This window comes from Podarcis tiliguerta (genome assembly GCF_965153285.1).
Source record: "Podarcis tiliguerta genome assembly, chromosome: 10".
Classification (NCBI taxonomy): Eukaryota; Metazoa; Chordata; class Lepidosauria; order Squamata; family Lacertidae; genus Podarcis; species Podarcis tiliguerta.
This window is the reverse complement of record NC_139543.1, coordinates 30,313,546-30,337,081: the sequence shown is the minus strand read 5'-3', so window position 1 is coordinate 30,337,081 and position 23,536 is coordinate 30,313,546. Positions and strand designations below refer to the sequence as shown.

The 23,536-nt window shown below is 42.1% G+C and overlaps 1 protein-coding gene across 2 annotated transcripts in view; it reads right to left on the bottom strand.

Moving 5' to 3' along the window:
- Positions 1 to 509: 509 nt before the first annotated feature.
- Positions 510 to 23,536, bottom strand: part of DYRK2 (dual specificity tyrosine phosphorylation regulated kinase 2) — a 29,048-nt gene continuing 6,021 nt past the window's right edge. For both annotated transcript variants that reach the window (XM_083399762.1, XM_083399763.1), the window contains one exon: positions 510 to 8,952. In XM_083399762.1, coding sequence (XP_083255888.1) covers positions 7,351 to 8,952 — 1,602 coding nt within the window. In that variant the 3' untranslated portion in view covers positions 510 to 7,350. The remainder of the gene's footprint in view (positions 8,953 to 23,536) is intronic.

Genomic DNA, 23,536 nt, shown 5'->3' with positions numbered 1-23,536 from the left:
ATTGTATTGCTTCTTTATCCTTGATTCTGCCATTTATTTGCTGTGTTTCATATACATAATATTTGCAATATTTCTACTTGCAAATTAGATTTCTTGAGTTCATCTGAAATTTCGCTGTGGCTTTCTTTTGCTACGAACAATCAAAATTTGACCTGACCTGACCTGAATTGAGCTACATTAACTGGAGCAATTTACTCCGGATTTCCACTGACAAAACGGAACCAGCACCAGCTTGATCCATTGTACATAGTTCTCAAACTTAGGAGAGTAGGCTTCTTGCTTGTCTGCTTCACCAAGCCTAGGGGAGTTGAGAGAAGCTGCCAATTTATGTATTAAAAATGTCTTTTTTCCTTGCCACTCTTGGTATGATTAACACAAAATAAAAATTATCAGTTATAACTGATAATAACATTATTATTTTTTCTAGGTCCACTAGCACATCTGAAAACAAACAAACAAACAAACAAACAAACAAACAAACCTAGCTTTAAAACAGAAAGAGAGTCGTGTAGGACATAATTTTTTATTCTGAAATGATCTCTGGCCACAACAATAAATGTAACAAACATTCACTAAAACAGTCTTAACTCCTGTCATCAGCTATACAATACGTAAGTATTATAAAACTGGCCACTAGAATTAAAACCCACTACAACATATTTAATGTGAAGTGGCTGTTGACAGCAGCAGCATCTCACATAAATTTTTACATACATATATACACAATCCACATTCAGTCATTTTTTTTCACATGTTTTCAGTACACACAGTTGCAGCATATTACAGTCACGTGTCTAAGTTGTTGCTCTTTATTTTTCAAGAAAAAGAAATCCAATGTACACCTTAGACGTAATTGTAGCAGTTGAGCTGAGTAAATACGATGACTTTTTTCATATTACTTTGTATTTTGTAGCACAGATGTACAAGCCCCCTAGAAACAATGTTAATTCACAAATGCTTTCTTTATTTCAATGCTACTGTAGCATCTCAAGTGGGCAATGCAAAAATATTTACTTACATAAAAATCTTTCTTAAAACGGATTTATGTTTACCAGCTACCTCTGTTTGGAAAACCAAAGATTTTTATGAAAAATAGACAGAATCGAAGAACTCCGACATGTGCCTAAAGATTATAACGCAGCCCGTTGCTACTTTAATAAATACAACCCTCCCACAATTGTTGCTGTCCAGCCTCCATTCATTTCAATGGCACTTCCACACGGTTTCACACAAGTCCCATTCTAATAAATGGAGGCTGCCTGATGGTAGCCATGAAGCGCCATTTAAAAAAGAAAAAAAACATTCCTAAGGAGTCCTTCATGACCCCAAACCACCCAGCAAGGTAAAAGGGGCATTAAAATGCCTTGCGCCCAAATTGTAAAAACCCCTGGCCACGTTTATTGGAGCCAGGCACGTAGAAAAGGAATGCACTTTGGTTCATACCAAATGCCCTGGGATTAATTCTCACTATAAAATGAAACAGTTTGAGGTAATTTTTTTTTCCTTTTTACAAATACAGTTGATTCTGCCTAGTGCTGTCATAACAAAACAAAGAAAAACATAGTTCTTAAAAGAAAAGAAACCAATCTGATGTTAAGGTTACCGCTAACTACTACGAGGTGCCATCTTTAACCCTTGAAAGAGCATGAAAATTCCTACAAGAGAGTATTCTGTTCCATCACTAAGTAGTAGGATTGCCTTATGATCTATATTAAGGCTTTGAAAACACAGGGCAAAATCAGCCAGAAACTTCTCCTGCTCATGTCCAATGGATATAACTGAGGGTCGCCCCAAAAAGGACCCTGGAGTGCTCTTGCAGAACTGCCCTTCATTTCACCGGGGCGTATGCAACAGCGGGAGAGGCTCCTAGTGGATTATGCTCATGGAAACGTATTTAAGACAGGTACCGTGCTTTTTAAAAAAATAAGATTTCAACCTTACTTGTTCAAAGGGTTAAAGAGACAACGTTGCATGCTCCACAACATGGTGTTGTTCGTAACAAAAGGCACATTGTTAACATCAAGGGCACAATTTCAACCCTCTACATATCTTGCACTCCTCTCGCTCCCCCAGCCCATCCTCCCAGTTGCATCGACACACTGGAGAAGGGATCGGCCAGCACTCCAGCGGCGCAAGAGCCGGCCGAAATGAGACTGCAGCCAAACACAAGACAACACCGTGCTATTTCTACTTTTGCAAAGGAGCTCAGATGTCCCCAGACAATGGCAACATGTGAGGCTAAGCAATGTTTCCAAGCCAACAACTATCAGCCCCAACTAATTAGAGCCCTTAGACACAAAACCGTGTCAAAGCAAGAGGCAGCATCCTTTTAAATGTTTTTTCCCCCTCCCCTCCCCTTTCCTCCTTTTCCTTCCCCATTCCAATTATAAACACGCTACAGTAAAAAGAAGCCAAGTTACTGAAAATTGTCAGATGGCTGCCTCTTTTTCTTTTTTGTAACGTATACAGGAGTTTTTGTTACGTTAGCATTGCTCTGCACACTGTTTTTGGCCTAAAAGTTTCTGGTAGCATCTATGAATATGATCAGCCACAAATGCACTATTGGCATTTAAAATCTGGTCATTTGAAGAAGAAGAAAGATAAAATTAAGGGTTTTAGCTCACAAATCATTTGTGATTATTATGTATCTTTCCTATTTATCCATGTTAACATATTCCAAGCTGTGTTAAAAATATAATGGACATGTCAATTTATTTAATCCAATGAATGGGTGGTTTTTTTTGGGGGGGGGGAGGAACTTCAGCTCCAAGCAGAGCTTCTTGTACAGATGTGCTCCCTGGAATGCAAGGGCTTCCTCGTTCACTTCAATGCAAAATGCCAGACTCCACATATAACCTTTGTGTTTGTGGACTGCCTTAACGTTCACCGTAAGTGAAAGGGAAATGTTGTCCTTTTGGGAGGTCCAAGCCCTAGCAGCCCCAAACAGAATCAAGGTCAGTGCCATGGTGAACAAACCAATCGTCATGGGAAGCTATGGATACAGAGATCCCAAAGTCACTTTTACTGATACACTCACAGACTGCATAGCCACACAATATAGAAAGGTGTACATTTAATACTATAAATAATTTAGTGTCATTTGAGGACAAGGAGTTACATTTGCAAAAAAAAAGGGGGGGAGATTAAATATTAGCCAATAACTAACATTATTAAACATTATTAATTAGCATCATCTCTTTTAGTCAAGATTTACTTATGGAAGGGGTTGGGGTTGGGTGGGTGTTCATTATTATTATTATTATTTTGGCAAGTAGTTTTATTATGTTTCCTGAGAATTCGTCATTGATGCCCATTAACCAAACTTTAAGTGAACGAAAAAATGCTGCTTTCGTTTTCTAAATGAATGATCTGAATTTCAAAAAAAGGAAATGGACCGGAAACTTTCTTGGCTTTCTCTGGGGACCATGCTTTAAGTAGTTATTTTAAGGACATCTTTACAGGTATTGTAATTAGATCTGTGCATATAAACAACGTTATAATGTTGAAGCTTTCTGCAATCAAACCAAATAATTCTAGCATCCACAACCCTCTCAATTTAAGCTTGAAACTCTTCAAATATCATTATCAATGCATGCGCGATAAATGTTGTTAAAACCAATGTTGTGCCTGCTTTGGGAAACTAAACTTATAATGCAGAACAAATCTTATCTGAATTATATTATGTTCAATTGCTAGTTGCCAGGGAGAAATCTTAACCTGGTTCCTGGTCCTGGCTCTTGGCTCTCCTCCACCATAAGGAGAAAGCAAGGGGAAACATGAGCTTTACAACATTTATTTTAACTTGGTACTCTCTGACCACCTGTTAAAAATGTATTTCTTGGACAGGAGAATATGTGAATGAGTCCAAGGTGTCTGAAATAGACCGGGTTAACCTATCACTGCGATAAGAATGCGAATATACAGAAAAATTCACATATATGTCTACTCGTTCCTTCAAACTTTTCTTTAACTCTCATGGTGCAACACAAAACCGTAATTGTCTTTTAATTTTTCTCCCCATACAAGCTTTTGGAGTATACCAGGGTTACAAAGCGCATCCTACACGGAGTCTGTTTTTAAAAGTCATCTCACCTCTTAATTTGCTCTTTATAATTATTATTTTTAAAAAAACCAACCACATGTACTTGTTTCAACAAGGCTTTTGACAAATCTGAATGATCCTCTATGAAGGGCATGAGAAGAATAGATGCAACTCCACAGGTTAGTAGAAGTCTCACAGACATCCCCTTAAATATTCAAGTAGTATCTCCAGGTATCGGTGGCAGTGCTACACAATGCAATCGTTGCATGAAATACTGGTGTTACAAAGGCATTTTCAGCACAAAATGCATACGATGCCCCCCCCCCCAAAAAGAACAAACATGCATGTGAGTGCATGTTTAAACACTCCAGTACACACATCTGGGAAGCCTGATATGCATACACAGGTGTGTAAAGATGTATCCTACAACAATTGTAACACACAGCACAGCGCCAATTGTTAGATAGTATATTGCTTTTTAGAGTGACATTTTAAAAACCCAAATGCAGATTAGATCAAAAGCTAAATAATGTCAGCCTCAGAAGGCTGTTTTGATCTAAAGGTACGATGGTCTGTGAGGCAAGAGGCACTACCCACCAGGATGTTCTCTTGTGCAAGCCCCATTATAATGCTCTTGCACAGATTATAGGGGAGAATTTCCTGGCAGATTGGGCCTGAAGACTAATCTGGTGAGATGCTTTTAAGCATGGGCTAGGTAGCCACCTGACAGGGATGCTGTAGCAGCACATTTCCTAATGAGCAGAGGGTTGGGCTGGATGACTTTTTAGGTTGCCTCAATACTTCACCCGTCCCCAATCCCTTTTGCTACCATGCTAAGCCAAGCCAAGGTATGGCTTAACCGTGAGCCCCAGTTTGACCAACACACTAGTTATTGTGGTAGCAAAAAGGATTGGGGAGGAGCGAAGTGGCTGTGAGCTTCTCTCCAGATGCTTGTTAAGCTCATAGGTAAAGGTAAAGGGACCCCTGACCATTAGGTCCATTCGCGGCCGACTCTGGGATTGCGGCGCTCATCTCGCTTTATTGGCCGAGGGAGCCAGCGTACAGCTTCCGGGTCATGTGGCCAGCATGACTAAGCCGCTTCTGGCAAACCAGAGCAGCACACGGAAACTCAGTTTACCTTCCCACCGGAGCGGTACCTATTTATCTACTTGCACTTTGACATGCTTTCAAACTGCTAGGTTGGCAGGAGCAGGGACCGAGCAATGGGCGCTCACCCCGTCACGGGGATTCGAACCACCGACCTTCTGATCAGCAAGTCCTAGGCTCTGTGGTTTAACCCACAGTGCCACCCACATCCCTGTTAAGCTCATACCATCTTGCTAAACCAAGGTTTGGCTTAGTGTGTCATGTGAACCCGGCCTATGACAGTCTTGGGGTGGGGGGTGGGGAAGTGAACTTTGTAGAAACATCTGGAGAATACCTAGATGATGGGAAAACGGCTAAGTGATTTTAAAGAAGCAAAAGTGTATGGGGGGGGTAGAATACAAATGTGCGTGTCATGGGTTCTGAATGCTTAAAATTCTGCATAAATTATTGTGATTTGCATGACTTTGCCTTTAGAAATGACATCAAATTTTAGAGTTCACATCTTCACCTTCCTGCTTTTTTTAAAAAAATACATATGACCTAACATTCTAGTATGGGTGCTAGTTCATTTCTGAAGAACATTTTAATCATATTTAAGGATGCTTATACAAATAACAATAATAATAAATGCTTCTGCTGATTTGAGGGAGACCTATTAGGAGAGGGCTTGTTGAACCTGGCAATTGTGCATTGCACAAATGTTATCTGCCCACCCGTGCACACGTGTGGCGTTGGTACTGCACTAGTCCTGAGCCAAACCTTTGGAGTTTTAGCGCGCCTGATAATCTTGCCAAGCCAATAAATTGGGCCTGAACCCATGCTCAGCAAGAGAAATAATCCAGTATGTCTGCATTGTCTATGGAGAATGCATTTCAACACAGTTTGCCCATCCCCTTTCATATTCAAATTTAGCAAGCCACTTCTAGAAATCAGTGGGGCAGAACTGAAGGGGGGGGGGGAAAGCGCAGGTGTATATCACCATATGGGGCCCCAATCCTAAAGCTAAATTACGTTTGTGCCTAATTTGATACAGCCCAGTGGTTCAGGGGTGGTGTTTCCCAACCCCCATTAGCCACAGCCGACCTAGACGACGAGCATTTCAGCCCAACAACATCTGGGAGAATCACTGCATTGGCTACTCCTGCAGTGGTTATTCACAGCCTATTAAAAGTGTAGCACGTGTAAAAATGAATGCTAGTTATCCATCCAGAGGTTGCCTTAGGAATTGCACAGTACAGAACGTGGTGGAAAGAAGAGAGTGCCTCCTATCATCTTGGCTGCCTCTATCAAAAAGACCGAACAGCTTGGAAATGGGAGTCAAGGCTATTCGAGGTACCAAACCGACAAGTTTTCTGGGTAACACAGAGGCTGTACAGGCTGACGCAGGAGCCAGCTGCTGAAACTGTTAAACTCTGTCTATTCCCACAGTATAAAGGAAGCTGGAATGGCAGTACAGGTCTACTCTAGGATCCACAGCATTCAGAGAAGCCCTGAACACCTGACAGGGAACAGCCAATTGAAATCTGGGGTAAGCAAGGCGCTGCTGTGAACGCGCCTGATGGAAGCCCTCTACGGATGCAACTTTTTCACTGTTATGCAATAAATATTTATAAGTATAATGTAGAAATCTGTTCACTATCCATAATTATGGATACAAATTCTTAAAAAGAGTCATACAGAGTGTCTGACTTGTACCCCTGAATGTTTTCTGTATCGTCAAACAAAAATGCAGGTAAATGTTTGCAGGACTGGAATCTACTGCTATAACAAAAACCAGGAATAAGAAAGTATTAAAAGTTCACTCCAAGAAATGCCGGTATCAACTATGGGGTGGGAGAGGGACGTAGACCCTGCTCTCCATCAAACTATAATGGATGATGGTTAGGTTGCAACCAGTGGCCTGCCACTGAGACTTATTGTGCCACACTAATATTCCATAGTAAGGCTAACTGTAGTTTAGAAGAAAAAACATTTTTAAAAAAGTATAAAAACTTAAAGCATTGTCCCCATGTTATTTTTATATATATATAAAATCAAAACCAACTTTTCTTACACATTTAAAGTGAGTGCTGAAAAAATACAAATGTTTGAAGTTACCGAGCAAATAAAAATAGAAATCTGAGCTACTTTTTCATATGAGTAAGGCTCAGTGACATAATGTTTTTGTTTGTTTGTTTTTATCAGCATCAGATTATTCAAACTCAGCTAACAAGTTTTGGCAACACTGTCCTTTGCTGAATATTCCCATTGGCATCAGTCATCTGTGCCAGATTAGTTCTCAGTTTTGATGCTGAGTTTGAAGTAGGAGGTAACTTGGAAATTGATGTGATAGCACCAGTGCTTTCTGCTATTCTTTTCGCTGATGTCTTCTCCCCAGTTGGAGGCTTTGGCAAACGTCTCCTTAGCCAGGGATGCCGCAAAGCCTGACCAGGCGTCATGCGCAAAGTAGGATCCCACTCTAAACACTGTTTCAAGAAGTCAAGGAAGAGAGGGTCGTCGCATCCCTTCAATGCGCTCCCCCACTCTCTGCTCTCTGGGGGGCCGCGCAATTTGCCCCGCCGGGAACGGCCACCGTTGAGCACCACAGAACCATCGGACAAGGTAGTAATGGTACAGTATCGGGGGTAACCCTTAGAACTCACAAAATTTTTTGCTCTTTTGGATGAATCCAGCAATTTCTGAGAAGGCATCCCCAGCAGTTCTATCATACAAGCCAGCTGATCCGCCTCATCCTCCCCTGGTAAGAGGGGGTAGCCTGTTAGGAGCTCGGCTAGAATGCAGCCCAGGCTCCACATGTCTATGGGCATCCCATAACGAGCACCGAGGATAACTTCTGGAGCGCGGTAGAAACGGGACTGAATGTAAGTGTAGACACGCTGGTGCTCGTAACAGCTAGAGCCAAAGTCAATCACCTTAATGCCACTCCTACCCTGTTGCTTCAACAGAATGTTCTCTGGTTTAAGGTCACAGTGAATTATTCTGTTTTTGTGCAAAGCATCTAAGCACTGCAAAATCGAGTGGGCAAACTTGCGGACCAAGGGCAGGCTGAAGCCCTGAAATTTGTTTTTCTTGATGAGCTCGTAAAGGTTCATGCTCAGCAACTCAAACGTCATACAGATATGGTTGCGGAATGTGAAGTTTTCCAGCATGTGGATCACGTTCATGTTGTTATCCTTGTCCTGCTTTTTAAGGTGTTCCAGGATTCTGATTTCTTCTGCAGCTTGACGGTGGAAACGCTTCTCGTTCCTCACCATCTTCAGGGCCACATGCTGATGCATCTTGTGATCGTAGGCCTTCACCACTTGCCCAAAACTTCCTTTCCCAATAACCTTCAGGACCTCGTATCTGTAGGACACATGGTCATGAGGAACTTGCACGTAAGATCCCTGGTCGTCATCATATCCCCCGTTGTTTGGACCACCAACTACACCTTGCCTCTTTTTCGCATTTGGACCCACAAAATATATTTCAGGGTAGCTGAAGATCTCGTGATGTTCAAAGGTTGTTAGTTTTTGCATGTATTGCTTCATTGCTTGATCTGGCATCATGGGGGAGGCTTTCACCTTCCCTGGCCCTTCTGTAGACTTCAAAGAGCTGGAGCTCCCCTGCCGCCTGTGAGCACTGTCCAGTTGTCTGTCTGGCACCACCGGCAATCCCGACTTCGCTACTGTTGTAAGCCCATTTGGTTGTGTCGTCAGGACGGTCCTCTTGTTGCTGTTGTCTTCAAACAGCTGCTGAACCTGGATCTGCCCGTGACTGGCAACATGTAGGTGCTCATTCATTGTGTGCTTATTTCCACCAACCTGAAATATAAAGCATATTTCTCCAGTTAACAAACACACCCACAGGCTTCCTAAACAATATAAAAGATGGATGGCATAGCGCTTTTCAAAAAACGTGTGGCTGATTTGTCCACCCAAAGTCCCTATACCCAAAGTCTTGTACATTTAAACCACTGGAGTTGATCAAGGACAGAATGCCACCCGAGGGACTCGCTACCCGAGGGGGTAATTTTAAAGTATCTATCCACCCTTCCATCTGCAACCCCTTGAAAATGTTCTCTATTGAGTCAGTGGACCCTCCAGAACAATGCAGGCTGTTTTGCAGGAAGAGAAATTCACAAAAATCGTCTTCTCCCACTTTCCTCCAATGAGAACCTCAACTGGATCAATCCCTTCTGTTAAAGGAAGGGGGTCTGGATCCAACCCATAGGGTTCTCAAAATACCCACTGGCTTCATCATCTATCTCAGAAACTGTGCATGCTTACACCTATTTGAACTCCTGAAGTCACATTGTCATTTATTCATATAACATCTTTTATGTCTAATCCTAATTCTTCAACGTAACATTTCTGGAGCAGCTTCATATAAAAATAACAACAATAATAATAATACATTAAAAATCTGTCTCTAGTGCTCATTATTTTACAGCCTCCTGTACACATTTTTGGCAGTTCAACATACTTCACAATCTGGAGGGGCTACTGCTTCCACAATGCCAAAATTACTTTAAAAGAGAAAAAGAAAACTGTCTTTCAAAAGAGATAAAGAGCAACTTCTGTAGATAGAGGAGTGTAGGTTTTTTGGCTGCTGTCCTATGTGTTTTTGAAACAGAGGATTCAAAGACCCAAACTTTTGTTAGCCAAACCCCTACCCTAAGGGAGAATTCCCCATGTACCTGCCACCTTTGCACCACAAATCAACACGTTGCAGAGAAACAACAGCATATAAATGTGGAGGGAATCCAACAGCTTTGTGTCACAGCATATTGTCAGGTTTCCAGGCAATGCCCCGTTTCCTATCAGTGAGTGTCTTCAGGAGCAGCAAAATATCAGAAAGCCTCTGATATCAGGGCAACATTATTTTGCCATCCTGACTTTAAGGATACCCTGTGATTTTGAACACCTCAGTTAGGAAGAACCTTGATTGTTCCAAAAAAGCTGGGGAAATTGCAATAGCAGTAACATTTCCGAATGTGCTCAAACTACCATGGAAAGCAGAGAATCAAATGTGGCTTGAATCCATAGAGGCTGTATGGCATCCCACACGGCATGAGCTATGGCCTGACAACTAGTGCATTACCATGCTAATTATATACATCTGAAAAATACAGTGGTACCTCGCAAGACGAATGCCTTGAAAGACGAAAAACTCGGAAGACGAAAGAATTTTTCGATTTCTGAGTTGCTTTGCAAGACAGATTTCCCTATGGGCTTGCTTCGCAAGACGAAACGACTTGCGCCTTTTTTTTAAACCGCCAATGCATTCCTACGGGAAACCATCAATACACAGAGGTGCTTCGCAAGACGAAAAAACTCGTAGAACGAAAGAAACTCACAGAACGAATTAATTTCATCTTGCGAGGCACCACTGTATAGTCATGACTCTCTGGCTTAAGAAATTAGTTGTGACCCTCAAACAAGCAGCAGCAGCAGCTGACAGGGCTGTGCAGGAGAGGCTATATTGCTCTCTTCTCTTCCAAACACCATGCATTGCTGAAGGTTACTGTGAGGGAGAGGGAGACAAGGCAATGAGGAGATCAGCACAGTGTGGGCCGATGCTACTGATACTGCACCTACAGTGCACTGCCTGCTGCCTTGCCCTTTTTCCTCTCTGCACCTGGCAGTCACGCCCTGTGTTGGGAAGCGAGGAGAGCAATGCAGGCCCACCCACGCAGTCCTGCCGGCCACTTCCACATGTACATGTAGAGGCCAAACTACCGTGGTCCCTCACTACTTACAGCACAAATGTTAAGGGCCATTTCAGTCCCATTTATGCTTGCAGAACTTCTGCTGCTACTGTGGTTGCAGGATCTTTCTCAAACAGTAGCGCAGTACAGTGGACGCTCGGGTTGCGAACATGATCCGTGCGGGATGCACGTTCGCAACCCGCAGTGGCGCGTCTGTGCACATGCAGGTTGCGATTCAACGCTTCTGCGCATGTGCAAAGCGTGATCTAGTGCTTCTGCGCATGCGTGACCGCCAAAACCCAGAAGTAACCCGTTCTGGTACTTCCTGGTTTCAGCAGTCCGTAACCCGAAAAAACGCAACCTGAAGTGTCTGTAACCCGAGGTATGACTGTACATGCCATAACAAAGGAAGATAACTTGGATGATGCCATTCTCACTTGCATCCAAAGACCACCCATCTGGTAGTGTTCATGTTTCTTTTTTTCTTTTCTTTTTTTAAAAATGAAAATAGTATTGTCCTCATTGACACACATTCAACAAGTCCATTTAGCACAAGCACAAAGCCACAAAACTACCCCCCCCCCCATAATTAAGAACGTTAAGTGTTGTAAACCCTGGCTTGGAAAATATCCTGTGATCTATTTGTTCAAATCCTTGGCAACATTTGCCTCTGCAATGGTGTTTTGGGGTGGGGAAAAGGATACAAGTGAGAAAGCGTTGTGTGTGAAAGAGGAGTGACCTTTTGTTTGTTTTACATCAATTTCCTAGAAACTTGTTTGGCTATAAGATTGCTGTGTTGGTCACTGAGAACGAGTCAGAATCAATAAGGATATGCCTTTTATGGAACCACTACCAGTTTATCAGATCTATTTAGGTTCCTTCTTCCTGAGAACACACTGAAATTTACATTACTCTGTTCCTAGCTGGCTTGTTGCCAAACAGTTTCCTACTATTTAGGAATAATAATAGGTAAAGGTAAAAGGTAAAGGACCCCTGGACAGTTAAGTCCAGTCAAAGGCAACTATGGCATTGCAGCACTCATCTTGCTTTTTAAGCCGAGGGAGCCGGCATTTGTCCACAGACAGCTTTCCGGGTCATGTGGCCAGCATGACAGAAGCCAGAGCGCATGGAAACACCGTTTACCTTCCCTCCGCAGCAGTACCTATTTATCTACTTGCACTGGCATGCTTTCGAACTGCTAGGTTGGCAGAAGCTGGGATAATAGCACAATGGTGATATGCAGATGAACCACCTCTGCCAAAACACTCGTTTTCAGCCATTTCTGCAGGAAATATGCAGAAAGAATAGTCCAGCTGTATCCAGAACCTATAGTTCAAAATGCGACCTCTCATAAATATCAGATTGTTCACTGGGGACAAAAACGGGTAGCATCTGATTAGTTTTTGATTAGTGCAACCAAAGAGTTTCACCCCAAGCGCAAACACCCTTTTTCTCTCTCACATGCTCACACACAGAGACACACCATTCTTCCCCTTTTTCACACACATGCTCATCCAGTTGCAAAGCTTTTCAGTAAAGGAAGCTCTTCTAGGAAGGCAATGGATGTGTGCACATGTAACACTGTACTATCCATCCCCTTCTCCTTTTACAACCACCCTCCCAGGAAGCATTTTGGAACCTGATTCTAATTGAATACCTTTTAAAAAAGTTTTTCCTTGAGTGACATATTCAGCGGGGATACAGTCTGAGACAATCACCGAAACAGCAGAGGGACTCCATTAATGAGGACCAGGATAAGTTGTGGGGAACCACATAAAAATGGTGAGGCCTGGAGAATAATGCCTTCAGCATGCAGCATCGTACTCTAAAATCCAGGTTATTCTTGACTGAAGGCATGGGTGATCTTATCCCAAACTCTCCAGACAGAACGAACGCTAAACATGGACACCCTGTGACATCTTCTCCAGTGTCAACAAAAAGAGTACATCTAAAGTGCACCACTTAGTTTCAGGTCTCATAACCACTCCAGCAGCCCTGTTTGGTCTTTACAGATGTATCCATGTCAGTGTCACGCGCAATACCCTATATATCAGGGGTAGGCAACCTAAGGCCCGGATGCAGCCTAATCACCTTCTCAATCCGGCCCGCAGACAGTCCGGGAATCAGTGTGTTTTTACATGAGTAGAATGTGTGCTTTTATTTAAAATGCATCTCTGGATTATTTGTGAGGCATAGGAATTGATTCATTTCCCCCCAAAAAATATACTCCGGCTCACCAAATGCTCTGAGGGACAGTGGACCAGCCCACGGCTGAAAAAGGTTGCTGACCCCTGCTATATATACTAACTTCTACTGATTAGTATACTCATAGAAGCAGTCATTTGACTTGTTCTTGCGCTTACAGCTCATGGGTTGTCTGGAGGAAACAAACCATGAGCCTGGGTTCAGATGGCACACTAAGACAAACCATGGTTGAGCTCTGGATAGCACAGCAGCAGGAGGAGGACTTGGGGCAGAATGCAGCCGCCGCCACAGAATCTCTTCTCTGTTACCTATGAACAAGTTCAATGGCAGATGGCCAGGACATACAGGATTCTTGTAGGCTGCTCTGAGCGGCACTTGGCCAAGGCTCTCAAAAGGTGTGACAATACACACACGTGCAACTTGTCATTGGCACACAACACTTCTTCTATATGTGGCAACTAGAAATCAGCACGAGCAGCCACACTCATATTTCAGCTGGTCATGAAAACGAGCTTTAAGTTGCATTCCCCCATGATTCTGTTGTGCTCAGTCTTGGATATAAACGAAATAAATTCAACTAGCCTATCCCCACTCTAGCTGACGTTACCATAGGACTGGAAAAACATTAGTGTAACTGTAAGCAACACTCTTAAAATCACATACTCTGTGGTATGCTCCCCTTTAACTCCAATTGAATGGAGTAAATGATTTCTAAATCATTTCTAAACTCAGCCTATCTGTGAAGTTAAACTTGGTGATGTATAGGGTTGTATGTTGGTCTGAATTTTATTGGATTTTGGTGTGTATTTTGATTGTATTATGTTTATTACATGTTTTAAATTGCTTAATTGTGCATCATCTAGAGAACCCACGTCATTAAGTAACCAACAAAATATAATAATATATGCTTACAGAAATAGCAGCCCTAGCCTGAGTCCTGTTCAATCATTCAGATATCTGTGTATATTCAACATATGGAGCATACTCTGCTGTTCCTGGCTGTGACCTCACAGGTTTGAACTGAGTCAATGTGTATACAGAATGTACATACACAGGTAGTCTACACACTATCACGAACACTTCAAAAAAGCAAGGAACCCAATTATGCAGAAATGGCTTCATAATTTACTCACTCCCCTGAAATGAAGACACAGAACACAGCACATACCCTTGGGCCACAACTTCATTTAAAAAAAAAAATGCTCTGTAATTAAACTAGTTAAACCAACAATAATGCATCCATGCAAACATATTTGCTAGCAAGGCGAAAGCTTTCCTGCAGCTCACAATTGACAAGAGACCCCACCCTGGCTTCAGAGTTAGAGGTCAGTGATAAAACTGGCCTATGTTCATCACAGCCCCGACATTTTAATTGTGCACCAAGGAGGACTTTAGGGACCATCAACCCCGAGGCAATTAGCATTGGGATAAATGAGGCTACAGAGGTCCCAGGAGATGACCCACAACCCTGGATCCGTTTGAGAAAATCAGCCATGAGAGGTTAGTTTGTATACGTCCTCTTTTGCCACTCTGATGCTTTTAGATGTTTGTCATTGCCTTCTCTCACTTTTCTTCCCTTCCAGTGCACACTAAACCTGCCCTGATATGCAGTTAAGTAAAACCAAACAAAATTAATCAAAGAGACTCCAACTTCTTGACAGAGTGGAGTAGCTGAAGAAGCTTTTATTCCCTCTGCCAGCTTAGGAAGGAACAAAACAGACACACCATATACAGCTCCTGCCTTCCACTGGAAAGTAGCTAATTCTGCCCTGTTGAAAATTAGGTGAGCAAGTTGTCACCATATAACTGACATCGGCAGGTGCAGTTGCATGGGGCGCCACGCTGAATGGGGCACCAAAACAATACAGTAGAATGGAGCGCAATAGGTAGGGGTACCAAATTTTAGCATACATAGGGCGCTAGTTTGCCACTGCTGGGGGAGCTCAAGATCCAGCCCTCCCAATAACTTCTCTTCCCCAACCTGTGGTATATTTCATTCCACAGATGCTGCTTGGAAATGTATGAGATGAAACCACTGAACCAATTCTTACAGCTAATAGGAGCTTGGAAACTCATCATACTCCAAAACCCAAGATGTTCTGAAAACATGTTGGAGAGCCTCTCCTAGTTTTAGAAACATGAATGAGAAAAGGGAAGTTAATCATACACTTGCTAACCACACGCTGATTCAACAGCCTCTAGTCAGTCAAAGAAACATCTGAATGGGTGACCAGCTGCCATATATGAACCCAGCCAGAGGGTTAAGGAAGTTTCATTTCTTCACTAGCTGCTGAAACTGACAGAAGAGCCAAAACACAGAAAACCCTTTGGGACACCCAGTTTGCAAGTAGTTTGGAATCTAATGCAATGAAGGCTGACTTGCACAATGCTATCTTCTATCTGAATTAAAGATCCAGACATATGTTCTTCGGCAGAATTAGTCATTCCCAGGAAAGATGAATTCTTAGGCATCTGAACCAACATAAGTTCAGTCTTTCCAAATTGATTTCTTCTGCTGAGGAACCGATTGATTTCCATCACTCGATCCCTGTGTGCTGCAGAGTACCCTGGGTCATATGGGTCATGGGAATCATTGGCCAGATCTTTTGGGTCCTACCAACACCATGAGTGACCAGACAGGGTGTCCCAGGACACACCCAACACTCCCCTGTGGCTGCACATTAGAAGGCAATGTTGGTAATGGCAGAATTGCTGCCTTTCAAGAAAGCTTGTCTGCTTACTGTGGAACCCATGACAAGCTTCCAGGGACTCATACAGAATTTAAGAGTCATTCCTCTAGATGCTGGCTTAGATGCAAAGTAGAACAAGATTATTCTCAGCCACTTAAGAAGGGTTTTCTACTACTCTTTCTATCAATCATCTTTGCACCCTCTTGTAAGTTAAGGAACCCTCAAGGTAAAAGAGACTGCAATCTCATAGGAAACTAGCAAAACTTCTTCCCTCTTGCACCAGGGTCTCTTCCCAATCCTGCCTCATCTCTTGTCTGAGGTCACACTACCACTACCTCCTAATTCCCTTTCTGGCCTCAGAGGGTACCTAAACAAGGAGGGGAGAATAACCTGGAATAAATCTGTGAGATGATGAAACTTCCCATTTGCCAATTTGCAAGGTTCCCCACCACCACCACCACTCTCCCTAGCTAATTTGCACCATGGACATAACTTCTAAGCTTGAGATACATTTCTGGGTTGCCAATTCACTAGTCAGCACAAAGTTCCAAATTATGTGATGTATTACAGTACACTGCACAAAGTTACTGAGAAGAAAGCTTGGAGGCAGACGAGATAAAGGAAAACAAATGGGTGTTTTCCTCCATCTTGCTTATTAGTTCCGTAATCTAGGTACATATTAATGTAACCCACTAGCCTTGTGCAAGTGTAAAGGCAGTCTATTATTGTTGTTGTTGTTATTAATTTCTATACTGCCCTTCATCTGAGAATCACAGGCCGGTTCCAAAACATGTTCCAGGGGAAGAGGAATTAGCTTTTCAAACTTGCATATTTCAGGGTGGCGGTAGGCCTGAAGAGGGCCAATTAGGGCCTAGAAAGTAGAGACATGGTGAGGAGGATCCAATGGAAGAAGATTTTACTCAGTGATGTGTACATTGGGGAAATGCCCATTTCTGAAGCATGTAGCCATGACCTCACCTTTAACCAGCACTAGACAGTAATAGTTAGCTGATGAAAGTGATTAGGAGAAAAGAGCAGGTGTGAAACCTTCCTATCTCTCTAGAACAGGCATACCCAAACTCAGCCCTCCAGATGTTTTGGAACTACAACTCCCATCATCCCTAGCTAACAGGACCAATGGTCAGGGATGATGGGAGTTGTAGTCCCAAAACGTTTGGGGGTGCCTGCTCTAGAAGAAACCCCATCAGTCCATGCTAGGCATGTATTTTTAACAGTTTTCTGTTCCCACTGCTATTGTTCCTGTGGAATCAGGCAATTACTATATGTGATAACCAGGCTAGCCTCTCCTGGCATCAACCACTTTAAAATGAGGTCCGCTGATAACCTAAACTTCTTATCAAACGAAATCATACTTGTATCTTAAAAGCAGGGCTCTTCTTCACACACTCTCATGCACACATGTTTACGTGCAGCAGTGCTTTCAACTCATGGATGCAGAGCAGGCCCTGAATCCAAGCCAGTAATAGCCATTTTCTGGAGATATTGCGGCTGATTTTTATTTTAATTTTAGGATATGTAGGTTTGCAGTCTCCGAAGACTTCACTGGTGAAATTTAATTTCCTGCACCACAACCAATGGATATGAGCTACAGCAAAGAAACTGTGAGCTAAATGTTCAGAGTGATACATAAAAATGTCCTTGTAATAATAAAACTCAATAATCCCAGCAATTTTTTTTATCTTCTCTGGCTTGCACTGATCTGCTCACAACCAGGTAAGTTCACACATCTCTCTGCAGTTTTACAATTTATTAGAGTATTTTCCCCAAGGTTGTCCAGATGGAAATTTCCAAAAGTTTTATGTTATCACCCCACCCCCCGCTGCATACACCAAACTAAAGTTTTTGGAATTTGAAGAAGTGAACTGAGAATATATTTTAAAATGCTATTTTACAGAGCTCTTCAACCACACAACCACTGTGGGAAATCTCAAAATGTCACAATTTAGGAATGTGTAAATACTGATTATAAAAGGGACCAAAGATACCTGAACCATTATAGTACTCCAAGCTTGTGTTTGAAGACTAAAATATAAATGGTACTGATTAACTATATAATTTACCTATACAGACAACAGCTATATTATTCTCTAGATCACAAAGATCCAGAGAATCCTATTGCGTTTGAATATTTTCGTTTATAGTTTTAAAAAAATTAAAAAGTGCCTGGAAAATGGGACCAGCTGTTTTTAGTCAGCCCTGGGTGCTATGTCCTGTCACTATGAAATCTCCCATGGCAAACAGATAAAGGTAATGGTAAAGGGACCCCTGACCATTAGGTCCAGTCGTGGCCGACTCTGGGGTTGCGGCGCTCATCTCGCTTTATTGGCCGAGGGAGCTGGGTCATGTGGCCAGCATGACTAAGCCACTTCTGGTGAACCAGAGCAGCGCATGGAAACACTGTTTATGTTCCCGCTAGAGTGGTACCTATTTATCTACTGCTAGGTTGGCAGGAGCAGGGACCGAGCAACGGGAGTTCACCCTGTCGTGGGGATTCGAACCGCCAACCTTCTGATCGGCCAGTCCTAGGCTCTGTGGTTTAACCCACAGTGCCACCCGCATCCCTGGCAAACAGATACACTGTGGTTATTTGCTCCAAAGGAATTAAAGAAGATAAGAAGAGCCTGCTGGATCAGGCCAATGGACCATCTAGTCCAGCATTCTGTTCTCACAGAGGCTGACCAGATACTGTAGGAAACCAGCAAGCAGGATTAAAGTACAAGAGAATCCATGATGTCAATGCAATTCCAAAGCAACATCTTGCATCAGTTAGGAGATAGCTCTCACATGATTTCCATGAATGCATGGATGTGGTGGAATATAAATAATAAAGTATTATGTATAGCTGATAACTGTTGGAGAATATCTGGATAGTTCCTTCTTATAAGTAGTATATATCAGTTTGATACAGTGATGATCACCTCCTACTCTTTTTTCCATGTGTACTGTATATACTCACTGGAACAATCCTATGTGGCAATGGATTAAAAAATATGCCTGGGATTTAACATACTCAAATGCTCTATTCAACCTGCTCCACAGCAATCTTTGCCAAATTTATAGGTTGATAAAATGAAAAGCTTTCATTTTAAAGAACCCGTAACCAGCTGCAGCTAGGATCTCTGTTGCACAGAAATGGAAAATGTTGCAAGACCTGCGGCTTTTCCTTTGGTGTACAACATGTGGGCATTGGCTATTTTGCAGAGAAACTCACTACATTTTTCTAAAGGCAAGGAGAACCCAGAACAAGTCTATGTCATCTAGTGAGACTTATACCTGTAGTTTCTTGTACCACAGAATCAGGTGTACATAACTCTTTGTCCGTGGCAGATCGTGAAATTTAGATATCATAAAATTTGTATGTCATATGTCTTTGATATGGCATCTACTTTCTGTCTCATTGTGACTATGGCTCCTGCAATGCTCTTGTTCTGTTTGTCTTATTTGTTATAAATCAATAAAAGCGTTATGTCAGAGCAAGGGAGAAAATAATCCAGGAAAGCAACAGAATGCTCCTAAGTGGCTGTTCTAGAAGATATTTTCCTCTGCAGGATTGTTCAAGACAGCCGGCTGCAGCTGTGCTGCTCATCATATAGCAGAGCATATGGGGGTATCAGGTGAAACATGCTTTGCAGCCATTTATTTCTGCTGCAATTTGTGTATATGGGAACAGTAGAACTAATGAGAGCACAAACAGAAAAGGCTTTATTAAAAACTCCACGGAAATGCGTGTCTCAAGTAAAGAGCTCTTTGCTTTGCTCCCTCTCCTTTCCTCTTCCTGTCTTGAATGCCTCCGTAGACTTTTTAAAATAGGCATATTCAGTCTTGATTCCATATTTCAAGGGTTTTTCTTTTACAAAACAACAGTACTGTAATTAATTGTCATGTTTTAAAAGTTGTAATTATCTCTGCCTTGTCACTGGAATTACAGGGAGCTTTACAAACTGAAGAAACTCTGCCTTGAATTTTGCATTTATTCTTATAATAAAAAGAAAGGCAAGGGGGGAGTGGAAAAGGGCCCATGAACTGGACTGTTGGATTTCCCCTCTGGTGCATTTTTTCTTTCCAAAGACTATAAAACAGATATGGTATGGTTTTGATCAGTCTTCCAATACATCACAAAAAAACTTGCTATGGCGGACATCAGTAAGGTAAAGGTAAAGGGACCCCTGACCATTAGGTCCAGTAGTGGCCGACTCTGGGGTTGCGGTGCTCATCTCGCTTTATTCGCCAAGGGAGCCAGTGTACAGCTTCTGGGTCATGTGGCCAGCATGACTAAGCCGCTTCTGGCGAACCAGAGCAGTGCACAGAAACGCCGTTTACCTTCCCGCCGGAGCGGTACCTATTTATCTACTTGCACTTTGACGTGCTTTCGAACTGCTAGGTTGGCAGGAGCAGAGACTGAGCAACGGGAACTCACCCCGTCGTGGGGATTCGAACCGCCGACCTTCTGATCGGCAAGCCCTAGGCTCTGTGGTTTAACCCACAGTGCCACCCGCGTCCAGTAGAGATGATAAATTTGACATGAAAATTCATACATCTCTGATTGCTGTAAAAATTACAATGGATTGCATACATCAGGCGTGGATAAGCTCTGGCCCTTCCAATGTCATTGGTTTCCATCAGCCTTAGCCAGCATGGCTCATTCTCAGGGATGATGCTGGGAGTTGTAGCTGAATATCTTGAAGGACACAAGTTCCCCATCTCTGATACAAGGGGTAAAAACTCGATTGCATCAATTTCAGGAATGCAAAGACAATTCCTCCTGAACAAAGTTTTTACCTGGAAGGTGCTCGGGATTAAACAGATTGCATTGGATACAGACTGATCAATGGGACACTTAACCTAGACCCAGAATAGTTGACTATATAGCTGCTGCTGCTGCTTCTTACTGCCAAAATCAAGCCTTAGGGCATTGAGAAAGAGCTGGCAGGCTTCAGAGATGTGAAGCACAGCCCTGGCTCATTTTCCGATGCTCAAACTGGCTCACAGGGAATAAAAGCATAGTAAATATGTTGACCCTGCAGGGAATCCATGATTAATGTTGGACTAGAACCATGGATACCAGGAGTTCAAGAGTGGATTCAAATCCCAAGTCAGCCATGAAGCTCGCTGGGTGATCTGGCCAATCACTTTTAATTGCATTTTTTTTTTTACCCACCCTTCACCACAAGGTCCCAGGACGGGTTACAAAAATTAAATAAACAACAATCAAACAAATAAAACAAGTTGCGTCCACGAAACAAGAAAAGTGTAAAAGCAACGAAAATATAAAAACAGTTACAACAATTCCATATTATAAAAACAACACAAACGTTTAAAAACCATTCTGCATGTAAAAACAGTTAGAAAAAAAGTTTAAAATACAGCTGCAGATTGGGATAAAGATCTCCACTTAAAAGGTCTGTTGAAAGGGTCTTCAGCAGGCACTGAAAAGACAACAGAGGCAGTGTCTGTCTAAGGTGTGATGGGAGATAACTCCAAGTGCAGGGGCCACTACACTAAAGGCCCATCTGCTTTATCACACAGAACGTTCTCCTCCACAGTGGTTGATTGGGCATACCAATTGAGACTATCACTGTCTCTCAGCTCAACCTACTTCTCAGGCTTGTTGCGAAGATAAAAATGGGGTGAAAGTAAATATGCTGGCTTGAGCTCCTTGGAGGAAAAAAAGGCTTTAAATGCAACAAATAATTTTATTAGCAAACGTGTTTAAAGGGACAGTTAATCGATGTTCTGTAATTCAGAGTGTACAAATAGGCTCCATTTTCACTTGGTGATTGTAATTATTTAGTGGTGCGGGAAGAAGCACTTCATCATATATAAGTAGGGTTTTAAAAAAAAGATGACCACACAAAAAGAATCAGATTTCTTTAATTTAAATCTGATTGTTAACAAACAGTAAGCTTCTGTTTTAATAAGCCGAAAGTGCTTTTTTACAAAATAGATGATATAATATATTTAATTAAATTTCATTTAATGAATATAGTTGGAACTTATTACAAATAAAAAGGATAAAAGTTTGCACATTCTTCAAACTGAATCATGATAATGTAACAAGGAATTGATTTAAGGGCTATTTTTCAATGTAACAGAAAGAACACGGGGGAGAGGAAAATGCCCGACTTCTGAGCATTGTAAACAAAACATCGTCATCACCTCTGTGAAAGACACAGATGACTATGGATCCTTTTGACACCCAAAGGGCATCATTCAAAAACAGCAGGGAGGTATCAGCAAGGTCTGGAGAACCCCCAAGGTATTTTTTTTTTGGGGGGGGTAACCTTGAGGTGGACAAAAACCCCAAATGCCCAATGACCAGAGGATGCAGACTAAAATGGTAATAGATAACCAGGTGGGAGGGGGAATGTACTGGAATACCCTGGAGGTGGACATGACTGGCTGACTTGACTGAGAAACAAAAAAAGGAGCACTCCACACTAATATTTTGTTACAGGTTCCACTTGTTATCCACTTGTTATTCCACTTGTTATTCCACTTGTTGTTCCACATCATGGCGGGTTTCCCATTTGACCCAGTGACTAAGAAAGCCATTACCAGGATTATCTACTGTACTGAACGTGGGCTGGAGGGAAGCTTTAGGATTCTGTGATCTCCTTTGTTTATTATGAACTCCTAGATTCAGCAACCAAAACTAGGTAAAAAAAACCCATAGTGGCACAGGGAGACTGATATATACAGTGGTACCTCGGGTTACATATGCTTCAGGTTACATACACTTCAGGTTACAGACTCCGCTAACCCAGAAATAGTGCTTCAGGTTAAGAACTTTGCTTCAGGAAGAGAAGAGAAATCATGCTCTGGCGGCAGCAGGAGGCCCCATTAGCTAAAGTGGTGCTTCAGGTTAAGAACAGTTTCAGGTTAAGAACGGATCTCCGGAACGAATTAAGTACTTAACCCGAGGTACCACTATACATAGAACAAGAATCAGGGAAGGTAGCTCTGAGCACTTGCTCAGCCCAGGGATTTGTTTTCAGTACCAGAACAGAACTCTCAGTCTTTTCACACAAAAATCTACTTGTGGTTCCCCTCCCCCCCCAGGCTTTCTGACGTTACTGTGGTTAAACAATTAATTCAGAAACACCTTGCTAATCTACTGCCAAATCATTGACAGACTACTGGAATATCTCAATCTATCTTTTGAGCACCATGATCGACTGATCTACTAATCCACTGAGCCCATATGAAAATTGACTTATGCCTTCCAAGTGTCTAAGCTTTGCAGTGACTTCAGTTTTCAGGATGAATATTTATAGCTATGCTAATCAACAAAAGGAACGCTACTTTCTGGAGAACCACTAATTGGCCCAGTAATTATCCTTCCTCATTTCTGAAAAGTTCTCGACAATTGTTACATTCTAATAGTAGACATGTTTACTTCCTTTGATCAACAAGGCTTCTAAATAAATGTGCACAATATTAAAGCATTAGGCCTTCAAGTAAGTGATAGCAGCTTATATCCTTGCATATGTACAGAGGGCCAAGTAAAAATATGTATCCCGTCTTTAAAGACAACATAATTTGGCAATTCAAAGGGCACGGTCAAAAGTTTTGGATTCTGTTCCTAGGTTTTATAAGGCACCATTGCATTGCAACCAGTGTGTTTTTAGTTGTCATAGGAACAAGTTAGTTTGCATGCTTGTTCAGGAAACATGCATTTCAAAATAGGGAACTTGCTTTAAATCAAAGATTTAACCTCCCCCTTTCCTTCATGACTTAAATCATTTAATTGATTCACTTTGCATGTAAACAGCATCTGAGCAT